At 40.2% G+C, this 13,927-nt stretch overlaps 1 protein-coding gene across 8 annotated transcripts in view; it reads right to left on the reverse strand.

The window, feature by feature from the left end:
• The window catches only part of LOC132396811 (coronin-2A-like), a 169,774-nt gene that overhangs the window by 16,143 nt on the left and 139,704 nt on the right, over positions 1–13,927 (reverse strand). For all 8 annotated transcript variants that reach the window (XM_059974763.1, XM_059974766.1, XM_059974761.1 and 5 more), the window contains 2 exons: positions 6,722–6,901; positions 4,827–4,943 (listed from right to left, as the gene is read on the reverse strand). In XM_059974763.1, coding sequence (XP_059830746.1) covers positions 4,827–4,943; positions 6,722–6,901 — 297 coding nt within the window. The remainder of the gene's footprint in view (positions 1–4,826; positions 4,944–6,721; positions 6,902–13,927) is intronic.

Here is a 13,927-nt window from a genome sequence, read left to right on the forward strand (position 1 = left end):
GTGGAAACCAGCTGCTGAGTTCCTTCAGCGTGTCGTACATACTCCTGGAAGATGTCCTGGATGCGGGGGAGGCTAGTACCCATGATGGAGCTGGCTACGTTCACAACTCACTGCAGCTAATTTTGATCCCGTGCAGTGGCCACTCCCCACCCCCACCCTGCCACCCCTCCCCCAGACCAGACAGTGTTACAGCCTGTCAGAATGCTCTCCACGGTACATCTGTAGAATGGCTGAAGTCCTGGACAGCCCGAATGCGTTTCTTTATACAAATACCAGAGGACATGCATTTCAGGCGAGGGGGGAAAGTTTAAAGGAAATGAACGGAGCAAGTTTAGAGTGTGGTTGGTACTGGTACGGACTGTTGAGGGGAGTGTGGAAGCTGCTACAACAGGGGTGGCTTTTAGACAGACATGTGGATATGCAGGAAATGTCAGGATCATGTGCAGGCAGACAGATGTACTTTAATTTGGCAGCATATTCAACACAGGATGGGTTGAAGGGCATGTTCCTACACTGTACTGTCTTCTGTTTTATGTCTCCAAGAGGATATTACACCAAGGTCTATCATATGGATACAAAATGGCGCTAACAAAAACAGTCAGGGAGTTCTCACGAGGAAATCTGCAGATGCTGGAAATTCAAACAACACACACAAAATGCTGGTGGAACACAGCAGGCTAGGCAGCATCTATAGGGAGAAGCGCTGTCGACGTTTCGGGCCGAGACCCTTCGTCAGGACTAACCAAAAGGAAAGATAATAAGAGATTTTTAGCCAAGGAGTTCTCTCCCTGGTTTTCTGAGCAATATTTATTGTTTATCTCTTGACGACTTTTCCCGATGGATTATTAGGTGTTGTACCACTAAACACTGCCAATGTGTTTCTCTTGGTCTATTAATCAAGATTTAGTTACGTAAAAGATCACAGATGGTCGCCCACGGAAGCACTCACTGCCATACACTACTCTTGAAGTAATTAGTTACAGAACAGGAGCTCGGAGTAAATGGTTCAGATTTCAGAGCATGATCTGCAGGTGGCACTGGTGCTCCACTGAATAATCCAAGACAGCAATCAGTCAGTCGACCAACAAGGCATCGGCAGTAACAATCCATCAGTGAAAAATCAGTCCAAACCTTAACAGCAAAAGTTTGCCCTCTAAAATTTAATCTTCTAATGTCACAAGTTCAAAATGAACTTCTTTTTTCCCTTTAACATAGAGGAGTCTAACTCTGTATGCATTTTCTGAACCGAAAATTGAATTAAAGTGACAAAGAAAGGGTTCAGCATATATTCCAGATCACTGAATTTAATCCTGGGCTCTAACCAATTAGAAGAGTAACCCAATTAGATCCAGAATACAAAGCCATTGCCGAAAGCTACTTTGATATTATTGCCAATTGGATTTGAAGCAATCAGCAATGCAATAAGCCTGCTCCCAGGATTTACATTTCTCAATACAGTTTCCTTATCCTGATAATAAATTTACAGATAATATTGTTCATATTCTGTCACAGGCACAAATAATCCGCTGAGCTCCAGAGCTAAAATCCAAAAACAGTAATACAAGAACCGCCAGCACTAGAGTGTTTGAGATCAGATTAATTTTTTTAATGCTCTTATTTCCAGAATGCAGGGCTTACAGCAACTTATACTGGATTTCTTTAAGACAACTGATTTTGGCAAAGCCATCACTTTCACATGCTGTTTGTGGGGGCTTGAGCTCTGACAAAATGGTCACAAGTCTGTCCAGACACACACACACACACACACACACTCACTCCTTCGTCATCACTAATCAAATATCCTGTAATTTACCACAGAACAACACTGTGATTTGTAAAGACAGCTCACCTACACTTTATTCTCATATATTTTCAGGATTTAGGTGTCAATAATAATGCCAGCATTTATTGCCCATCCATACCTGTCCTTGAGTAGGTATGGTGAGCCAATATAGTCCACAGTGCTATTGGAGGGAAGTTCAATGATTTAAAGCTAGCAATAAAAAAGAACAGGTGATTTGGTTTAAACACAGGACATGCTGAGAATCCTTAGCAACAGCCACACAAAAAGCTGGAGGAGATCAGCAGGTCAGGTGTCATTGTCCTGTTGAAGAGTCTTGGCCTGCTCATTCTCTTCCATACATACTGCCTGACCTGCCGAGATCCTCTGGCATTTTGCGTGCATTGTGCAGGTGATTTATTTCCAAGTCAGGGAAGTATGCATCTTGGAGGGGAAGTTTGCACGCATAGAGTATTTATTTGACTACAGCTTGGTGTTCACATTCAGCTAGTCAACTTCATCATTAAGCTTCAATTCCTGGGCCTCTGTGCTACCCCCTGCAACTGGATACACAACTTCCTCACTGGCAAAACTCAGTCAATGAGAATTGGTAACAACAGCAGGTGATAAGGAAGAGTAACAGTTAGTATAATATTTATAGTGCCTACGATAGGGGTTCGATTCCCACCACTGTCTATAATGAGTCTGTATATTCTCCATGTGACCCTGTGTGTTTCCTCTGGGTGCCCTTGGTTTCTTCCCACAGTCCAAAGCTGCATGGGATCAGTAAGTTGTGGACATGCTGTGTTGCTGCTGGAAACATGGTGCCAGACGCAGGCTACCTCCATCAATGCCAACAACGTATTTCAGTGTATGTTTTGGTGTACAGGTGACACATAAGGCTAATCCTTATCACATCTCCCCCTCGCTAAGCAGAGTGCTTGCCCAGCTCCTGCTTTGCTCTCTGTACACATAAATACATGGCCAAGCACAACTCCAACACTATCCTGAAATTCACTGACAACACTGCTGTGGGAATGAATCAGCTTTAGGAGTGAGATGGGACAGTTGGTAGAGGGTTACCACAACAAATACCCCTCGCTCAAACTCCAGCAAAGCCAAGAGCTGATTGCTGCCTTCATGAGGAGAAAGGAAGGTGAACATACAACAGTCGACATTGAGGGATCAGCAATGGAGAGAGTCAGCAGCTTCAAATTCCTGTGCATTAGCATATCAGATGACCTTGCCTGGACCCAGCATGTAGCTGCAAGCATAAGGACAACATGCTAGTGTCTTTCTACCTTCAACCTTCAGCCAACTGGTTCTTGAATCAAATGGCACCAGCCTAATCCCCACAGCTCAGCAACTCTATTACCACAGTGAAAGTTTTTCACTTAAATGGATTTTTTTGTTCTGATATGTTTTGCTTGAGAATGCTCATTATGTAATTCTCTGTGCCTGTGTTGCTGCTCGATTTCTCATTGCATACACAGACTTGTGCATAATACAGTAACAGGACCTTGTCTTACTTCACTTGTCCTTTTTCTTGATACAGATCAGGAGGCAATGAGGGAAGACCTATAAATGATAACTGTGCCATTGGTAAGATATTCATTTTCAGAACATGACAGTCAAGAATCTTTTTCTCATGGTAGGGGTATCAGAAAAAAGAGGGCTTGGGCATAAGGTGAAAAGGGGCTTTTGAGAGGAAAGCTTTTTTTATCTACACAGAGAATGGTTGATATCTGTAACATTTCCAGAGAAGGTGGTGGAATCAGGTACAAGTACAACCTCTCACTCAACGTCAGCAAGACCAAGAAACTGATTACTGGCTTCAGGAAGAGGAAACTGGATTGCCATGAGCCAGTCCTCATAGGGGATCAGAGGTGGAGAGGGTCAGCAACTTTAAATTCCTTGTTATCATTTCAGAGGATCTGTCCTTGGCCCGGAACGTAAGTGCAATCACGAAGGAAGCACAGCAGTGCTACTCCCTCAGGAGTTTCCAAATACTCGGCATGACATCTAAAACTTAGACATACTTCTATAGATGTGTTATGGAGAGCATATTGACTGTTTGCATCACGGCCTGGTATGGATACACCAACTCCTTCTTTGGAAAACCCAGGCCATCATGGGTAAAGGCCTCCCCTCCATGGAGCACATCTACATGGACTGCAGTCATCAGGAAGAAGGTACACGAGTCTCAGGACTCACACTGGAACAGTTACTACCCCTCAGCCATCAGGTTATTGAACCAGAGGAGATAACTTCACTCAACATCATTGAACTGTTCCCATAATCTATGAAGTCCCTTTCAAGGGCTCTTCATTTCATGGTCTCAATATTTATTGCTTATTGATTATTTTTTCTTTAGTTTTTACACAGTTTGTTGTTTTTTGCATGCTGGTTGTCCACTTTGTTGGGTGTGGCCTTCCACTGATTCTATTATGGTTATTGGATTTACTGAGTATGCCCACAAGAAAATGAGTCTCAGTGTTGTATATGGCAACATAAGTAATTTGATAATAAATTTACCTCGGACTTTGAACTTCGAGGTTTTAAACAAACACTTGAACAGGCAGAGCCCAGGATACAGAACTAAAGGGTAAATGGGATTATCAAGAAAGGCTGGCAGGGATGTGGTGCACCGAAGTTCTTGTTTCTGTGCACCTGTGAATCTAAAACAATTCTTTGTTCTGTTGGAAGTAGAGGTTATGGGGAAGAGGAAAGACTGATAAATATCAGACCAGTCTCAAGGCAAGGCAGAGGGGACCACATGGCAGAGCAGGATTGCAGATCAACATGGTGGAGAATGTGGGATCCAGCCCTACAATCAACAAGCCCCATCCTTGGGCTGATCATCCATCACTAAGGCAGAGAGAAGAACATTAGATCTCCCCAACCACCACACCCCCAACTTAACCTACCCCCAAAGCACCAGGCTGCTCTCTTGATCCACAGAATGTACCACTGCTGCGCCTCATCACATCTGCCAAACCCCCGCACCAGGCCCTGACCCCATCAGGCATCCCACGTGTCTGCTTACCTGATGAAAGAGAACGATTTGTCGGTTGTTCCACCTGGAATATCCCGCCGACAGGATCATTTTTAAGTTGCCCAGATACAAAACCTTGACAGTTCTGTGAGATATGCAACCAGTTTCCTGAAAATGATCAAAAGACGGCTTGTAACCAAAGGAAGAAGTGGGTGGGCAGGAGGAAAGGTGGAAGTGACCATCAGCACCTACAGAACATGCCACTGTGTAAAAGCTCCATAGCATTCCTGCATTTTAAAGGCTGTCCCCCAGATCACAACACAGTTCCATTCCTGATGTGTTCATAAGTCGGAAATGAACAGGTATGATCACAGAAACAGCGGTGCCGGGAGAGCGAGTGGCATCACTGACTCAGTGAGTGAATGAGTGAGTCCGATTAGCACTTACAGCCTCACTATAACTATATAACCATATAACAATCACAGCACGGAAACAGGCCATCTCAGCCCTCCTAGTCCGTGCCGAACTCTTAATCTCACCTAGTCCCACCTACCCGCACTCAGCCCATAACCCTCCACTCCTTTCCTGTCCATATACCTATCCAATTTTACCTTAAGTGACACAACTGAACTGGCCTCTACTACTTCTACAGGAAGCTCATTCCACACAGCTATCACTCTCTGAGTAAAGAAATACCCCCTCGTGTTTCCCTTAAACTTCTGCCCCCTAACTCTCAAATCATGTCCTCTCGTTTGAATCTCCCCTACTCTCAATGGAAACAGCCTATTCACGTCAACTCTATCTATCCCTCTCAAAATTTTAAATACCTCGATCAAATCCCCCCTCAATCTTCTACGCTCCAATGAATAGAGACCTAACTTGTTCAACCTTTCTCTGTAACTTAAGTGCTGAAACCCAGGTAACATCCTAGTAAATCGTCTCTGCACTCTCTCTAATTTATTGATATCTTTCCTATAATTCGGTGACCAGAACTGTACAGAATCTAGCTTGGCTTGATTCCCCCAGTTCCTAAGTGCTGTAGTTGTAGCTCCGAGGAGGGGTGAAATGGGGAAAGAAGGAATGAGGGAACGTCCTGTTCCCACCCGTGCGATCCACAGATCCGTTCCCATTCATCCCACCAGTCTCCCAAATATCTGTTTGTATAACTCACCAGGACAGGGAGCATCTACAGAGGGAAATTGACTGTCACGATTCAAGGGTCTCGGCTCCAAATGCCTACTGTCCGTAGAAGCGGCCTAACCCAGTGAGTTTCTCCGGCACTTTCTATGTTGCCTCTTTAAATCTTTCCCCTCTCTCATTAAGTACTTGTCATCATATTAGGCTCCCCTACCCTGGATAAAGGACTTAACCATCCTCCTTATTTTTGCCCCTCGTGATTTTATCTACCTCTACAAGATCAGCCTTCAAAGCTTCAGGTAAAAAAGTCCCAGCATATCCAGCCTCCAGTCCCAGTCGCATTCTCATGAATCTTCTCTGCATCACTTCCAGTTTAATGATGTCCTTCTTATCACTGGCTAATCAGAACTGTGCACAATACTCCAAGTGTGATCATACCAACAGTTTGTACAGTTGTTAGTGAGACCACACTGAGAATACAGTGCACAGCTCTGACGATGCAACCCTGACCAATGGTGATGTTTGTCAAGTGCCTTCTTCACCACTCTGTCTACCTGTGTGGATTCACCTATACCCCGAGGTCTCTCTGTTAGATAAGACTCCCCAGGGCCCTATCATTTACACTCTAGTTAACTTACACATCTTAGAGGTAAAGCTGGACAAGAATGTGTTAGAATAATAAATTTCAGAGGTAACATAATTCAAGGCACTGTACAAATACAAATTTCTCCATTTCTCCATGATCTAGAAATCACAGAAAACATGAGCTCTCTTTATCTGTTGCAATAAGAGTAATCTTTCAATTCTACCTGTAAAACTTTTCCTGTGTGACTGTCAATCACTCGAATCTTCTTATCCCTGCAAGAAGTCACTAACTGGCTGCCATTGGTGTTGAAGGACATGGAGAGAATAACATCTCTGTGGCAATCCAGAATTCTCACTGGGGTTCTAATCAGTGACTCTCCTGAATTCAGTTTCCAGATAATAATCTGCAGAAAAGAAGACAAAGCAGAGTCAGGTGAGCAAGGATTTAACTGACCACGACTACCTTCACATTGGCCATCAGGGAGCCCACCCTAGAGTTAGCAGAAAGATACCGGAACTCCAGAAATTAAATTAGGAGCACCATTAAAGGTATATTTCCTGAAGTTTAGTTAAGAGGGAACTTAGTTCATCTAAAAGTAAGATCTGCAAATCCTCAATAAAAAAAACAGAAAGTGCTGATGATACTCAGCTCAGCCAGCATTTGTTAAGCCGACGTTTCAGGGGATTGACCATTCATCAGCACCACGACAAATTAAAAAGTAGACAGGTTATAAAGCACAGAAATTGGAGAGTAATGGGAAGAGCAAATGGAATGTCTGCCATAGTGTGGAGAACAATAAAAAAACATGGATGGGACAGATTGTGTGTGGTGTAGTCTTCCTGATGGCAGAAAAAGAGGTGTAAAGGATAGCAAAGCAAAATAGGAATGTTGGGACTGCAAGCATAACAGTAGCTAGAAATGTGAAATAAATAAAATGCTGTGTGGTACCCAGTTGATCAGAGAGCAACCACACAGTGTGGAAAAGTGAGTTACATCAGTACAGGTCAGGGAATGAAAACCGAAAACGACAGATATCGGAAATCTGACACAGAAACACTCAACAGGCCAGACAGCATCCATGGAGAGAAAAATGGAGCCAATACCTCAGGTCATTCCCCATGAGACCTCATCAACCCAAATGCCAACCTTGCCCTGCTCTCTGCAAAGCCGCTGAACAGCCTCAGCAGTCCATTCCCCGGCATGAGAGCCTGATGAATTTAACGTTGAGCAGTAGACTACCTGGAAGAAGATGAAATGCTGTTCCTCAAAGCTCAAAATAAATTTTATTATTGAAGTACATTTAAGTTACCACTTACAACCCTGAGATTAGTTTTCCTGTAGGCAGAATCACCAAATCTATAGAATAGTAACTATAACAGGATCAATGAAAGATCAACCAGACTGCAGAAGACAACAAACTAAATAAATAGCAATAAACAACGAGAACATGCGATAACGAGATGAAGAATCCTTAAAGTGAGATCATTAGTTGTGGGAACATCTCAATGGATGGGAAAGTGAGTGTAGTTGCCCCTTTTGTTCAAGAGCTTAATAGTTGGGGGGTAATAACTGTTTTTCAACCTGATGGTGTGAGTCCTGAGGCTCTTGTACATTTTGCCTGAAGGCAGCAGCAAGAAAAGGGAATGGCCTGGGTGGTGGGGGTCTCTGACGATGGATGCTGCTTTTCTACGACAGTGTTTCATGTAGATATTGGCAGTTGTTGGGAGGGCTTTACCCGTGAACTACTGGGTCAAATCCACTACCTTTTGTAGGATTTTCCATTCAAAGGCATCGGTATTTCCACACCAGGCTGTGATGCAGCCAGTCAATACATACACCATTACACATCTATATAAGTCTGTCAAATTCTTCTATGTCATGCTCAATCTCCACAGACTCATAAGGAACTACAGACACTGCTGCGCTTTCTTCCCAATCGTATTTACGTACTGAGTCCAGGACAGGTTCTCTGAAATGATAACACTGACGAATTTAATGTTGCTGACCCTCTCCATCTCTGATGAGGACTGGCTCATGGACCTCTGGTTTCCCTCTCCTGAAGTCTACAAACAGGTCCTTGGTCTTGCTGACATTGAGTGAGAGGCTGTTGTTATTACACCACTCAGCCAAAATGTCAATCTCCCTCCTGTATGCTGATTCATCACCACCTTTGTTGCAGCCCACAACAGTGGCATCGTCAGCAAACTTGAATATGGTTTTGGAGCGGTCTTAGCCAGACAGTCAAAGGTATAAAGTGGTGCACCTGTGCTGATGGAGACTCTGGAGTTGTTGCTGCCAATCCAAACGGAGTGGGGTCTACAAGTAAGGAGATCAAGGATCCAATTGTACAAGGATTTATTGAGTCCAAGATTTTGGAACTTATTGATTAGTTTTGAGGGATGATGGTATTGAATGCTGAGCTGTAGTTGATAAAGAGCATCCTGATGTGTGCATCTTTACTGTCCAGCTGTTCTAGGGTTGATTGAAGAGCAAATGAGATGGCATCTGCAGTGTGGACCTGTTGCTCTGTTAGGCAAATTGGAGAGGATCCAAGTCACCTCTCAGGCAGGACTCTCAAAACACTTCATCACTGTGGATGTAAGTGCAACTGGGCGATAGTCTTTTTGGGGACTGGTCTGACTGAAGTCTGCTTGAAACAGGTGGGTACCACACACTGTTGAAGTAAGAGATCGAAGATCTAAGTGAACACTCCAGCCAGCTGGTTAGCACAGATCTTTAGTACATGGCCAGGTACCTCGTCTGGTCTGAATACCTTCCACGGATTGGCCCTCCTGAAGACAGCCTGCATCTTAGCTTTAAATAGTGAGATCAAAGGATTGTCAGGAGATATGGGGGTTTGTGATGGTTCCTCCATGTTCCGACAGTCAAAGCAAGCAGAGAAGGCATTGAGCTCATCTGGAAGTGAAGCCCTGCTGTCTTCCATGTCACATGATTTAACTTTGATGGAGGCGAGAGCATTCAAGCCCCGCCATAGCTGTCCAGCATCCCTCGTTGATTTAGATTTGGTCCCAAAGTCTCCACTTCGCCCATGAGACGGCTTTCCGGAGATCATACCTGCACCTCTTGCAGCTTTCGTCGTCTCCAGACTTGAATGCGTTTGATCTGGCCCTCAGCAAGTTTCAGATCTCATGGTTCATCGAGGGCTTCTGATTGCGGAAGACTCTGACTAACTCAGTGGGGATACACTCATCTACAGCTGTATCAATAAAGTTAGTTACAACCCTCAAAAGATTATGAAGGGGGGTGGAGTTTCAAGATGGCGACGTAAGCATCTGCCTTTTAGGCGCTCTTTATTTTTTCAACTATAATCACCCTTTAATCAAATCTTTTCGAACTTAATCATATGAGTTGCTACTTCTGATTAACTCTTTTTTCCTAAAATAATATTTGATCTAATCTTGTCAAACTTAAAATGGCTACAAGTAAGAAATCGGCTAAGGATCCTTTATCTATCGACACAGTCGCTAACCTTCTGGATTCTAAACTTGCGGGTTTGGAAGGCAGACTAGAAGGTAAATTGGATAGTAAACTGCCAAGTTTGGAAAAAAGGCTTACCACGAAAATATCTGATCTTGAAGGAGTTGTTAGATCGCTTGAAATTAAGTTTCAATCGCAGGCGTTAGATGTTCAGCGGCATGAAAATAAGATCACGACTCTTGAACAATCAATTTGTGAAAAAGCACGTACAATTGGTGTTGGAGAAGAAGATAGAGTCGACTGCTAAAACTTTGGATCAGTATAAGTTTAAAATTACTGATCTTGAAAATCGATCTCGCAGACAGAATTTGCGTATCATCGGATTTCCCGAAAAAGTTGAGTCCAGTGATTTAACTGAATTTTTCTCTAAATTACTGTGGGAAATTTTCGGTGGTGAAGGTTTGCAAACTAAACCTGTTATCGATCGCGCTCACAGAGTTGTGAGGTTTTCGTCTACGACTGATAAACCACGAGCGGTGATTGTTCGCCTTCATTATCCTCGTGAGAAAGAGCTTCTAATTCGATTAGCTCGTAAAAAAGGTATGATCTCTTACAAAACCAATTCATTTCGAATTGTTGAGGATTATTCTTATGAAGTAATGAGAGCCAGAATCGCTTTTAAACCAGTGATGGCAGAGATTCACTCGATTGGACTTAAACAAGCTTTAATGTATCCAGCGAAGCTTAGAATTGTGCTGAACGACAACAGTCAACGATTTTTCAACACTCCGGAAGAAGTGAAGAAATTTGTTGAAGAATATCGATCCTCTAGTGCAACTTGAACTATGAGTTACATTGAAGATTTTTTTGGAGAGAGGATGCCATTTCATTTTAAGTTTTAACCCATGAAGTTGGGTTATAACTTCTTATCCTGATCTATGGGTCTGGGTTTTTTTTTTACTACTATTATCATTGCTTATAGATGCTGTTTTAATTTTTATAATATCCTTTTTTATACACGTTTGTATTTTGTAATAATGAATTATTTTTTCAAAAGGTCGTTTCTTCTTCCCATAAGTCTTTGCTTTTTATAAGCGTTTATTTGTTTGCCTGTATTTAGAAATGGAACAAATGTTTTGAATTCTTTTTTTAGTCTTTTTTTATATATGCTGTAGTGTCTATTAAATCTTTTTTTTTAAATTCTATTTTGATAACTCTTTTTACTAAATTTTCTTATTAGATTGCTGAACTTATATTCATATTTTGTAATATGGCTTTTTCAAAATGTCGTTTCTTCTTCCCATAAGTCTTTGCTTTTGAAACGTCATCTTTGTATTTGAATATGGAATTTTTTCTTTTAAAGGTATATTACACTTTTAAATTTTAATGTTCATTTTTTTAATGATTTTTTGTTTTACTATTTTAGTTTTTTTTTTAACCTGACTGATATATATATATATTATTTTTTTTTGCAACTCTATATTTTAATTTGGGTGTTATATAGTTTTTTTTAAAAAAAATCTTCTTATGGAGCTGCCATCTTGAAATGGGGGTAATATTAGTATTAGTTTATGCGCCTGCCGCTTGGCTTTCTTTCAAAGGGTGGGGGGAGGGATCTTTTTTCACGCTTTTGCTTTTTATTTTTTTGCTTTTAGTTTATGGGCCGACTTTAAATTATTAATATTGTTGAGGTGTCATGATCTCCGGTTGCTCCCGAATCAATTTTCCTTCTTCCTAAATTGTGGGTTATGTGTCTTTTTAACCTTTTATGATACACACAATTAATATTGGTATGATGGATAAATCTATTAACTTTATCTCGTGGAATACTAATGGTTTAAATCTTCCGATTAAATGTAAAAAAAATTTAAAGTGTTCCATAGATTGAACGCTAATATTATTTTTGCACAGGAGACCCATATTAGGAGGGAGGATAATCAACGTTTTTTAGGTTCTGGAAGGGTCAACAATTTCACTCGAATTGTACTGCTAAAATTAGGGGTGTGTCTATTTTTATAGACCCCTCAATTTCGTTTACACCTTATGAAGTTATTTCTGATCCACAGGGTAGATTTTTGTTGATAACTGGTTCACTTTTTAATCGGAAAGTTGTTCTAGTTAATATTTATGCTCCAAACTTTGATTGCCCTGAATTTTTTAAATGTTTATTTACTTCCCTTCCTAACTTGAATGAATATATGTTGATAATGGGTGGAGACTTTAATTGTTGTTTGAATCCTTCGATGGATAGATCTAAACCTATTCGAACTCTTCCGAATAGATCAGCTTTACTTATTAATTCTTTTATGGTCGATACTGGAATTACTGAAATATGGCGGTTTTTGAACCCTAAAGATAAAGAATTTTCATTTTTTTCACATGCATATCATAGTTATTCTAGAATTGATTATTTCCTTATTGATCATCGTTTATTAACAGATGTTATTGATTGTAAATACGATTCTATTGCTATTTCGGATCATGCACCTTTGAAGTTATCTATCAAGATTCCGGACTCTTCTATTAATACTAGATCTTGGAGACTTAATGCTACTTTGCTTCAAGATCCAGAATTTATTACCTTCATAAAACAACAAATTGACTTATTTTTTTCAACAAACTAAACCGAAGAGATTGACAGAGGAATACTTTGGGACTCTTTCAAGGCTTTTATTCGTGGACAAATTATCTCATATTCCGCTGGTAAAAGAAAACAAAGATATTCAGATATAGCTTTATTGGTGGATAAAATTAAAGAAATTGATAAGATTTATTCCGTTACTCCTACCAAAGAACTTTATAAGAAGAGAGTTGAGCTTCAAATGGAACATAGCTTATTATTATCTTCTTCAATTGAGAATCAATTAATTAAGACCAGGGCTCAATTTTATATTCATAGTGATCGAACTGGTAAATTGTTAGCTAATCAATTAAAAGCTATTTCGACTAAGTGACAAATTATTAAAATTCGTAAACAAGACGGTAATTTAACTACTGATTATAAAGAAATCAATAACACTTTTCAAGATTTTTATAAATCTTTATATCAATCAGAATTTGATGATGACCGGTCTATGATGGATAATTTTTTTAATAACTTGAATATTCCTAAACTGATAGATGAAGATTGTAGCTTGCTTGATGCTCCTATCTCTATGGATGAAATAAGAGAGGCTATCTCATCAATGAATTCAGGGAAAGCTCCTGGCCCTGATGGTTTTATTGTAGAATTTTTTAAAACTTTTTCTTTATTGCTTTCTCCTTGGCTATGTGAAATCTTTAATGATGCGTTTGTTAAGAAGAGATTACCTCAATCTTTTTATGAAGCTACTATTTCTCTAATTCTTAAAAAAGATAAAGATCCTACTTTATGTGCATCTTATCGCCCTATATCATTATTGAATGTAGACTCTAAGATTCTTACAAAAATTTTAGCCATTAGATTAGAAAAGGTACTATCACAGATTATTTCAGAAGATCAAACTGGTTTTATTAGGAATCGGTATTCCTTTTTTAATATTAGAAAATTGATTAACATAATTTATACTTCATCACCTACAACCCCAGAATGTGTTATCTCATTAGATGCTGAAAAAGCTTTTGATAGAGTTGAATGGACATACTTATTTAATGCATTGAGAAACTTTAATTTTAGTCCTAATTTTATATCATGGATTAAATTAATATATTATAAACCTGTTGCTTCTGTTCTTACAAATAATTATAGATCCTCTTTTTTTCAATTATCTCGTGGTACGAGACAAGGTTGTCCTTTAAGTCCTTTATTATTTAATATTGCATTAGAACCTTTAGCCATTGCTGTTCGTGAGTCTCCTAATATTTTTGGTATTACCCGTAATGAGAAGTTATACAAACTATCACTTTATGCTGATGATTTGCTGCTATATATTTCTGATCCTAATAGGTCTATTCCTGCTATTTTATCCTTGTTGGCTCAATTTGGTAGTTTTTCTGGTTATAAATTAAACTT

Source organism: Hypanus sabinus, chromosome 7 (genome assembly GCF_030144855.1).
Source record: "Hypanus sabinus isolate sHypSab1 chromosome 7, sHypSab1.hap1, whole genome shotgun sequence".
Taxonomy (NCBI): Eukaryota; Metazoa; Chordata; class Chondrichthyes; order Myliobatiformes; family Dasyatidae; genus Hypanus; species Hypanus sabinus.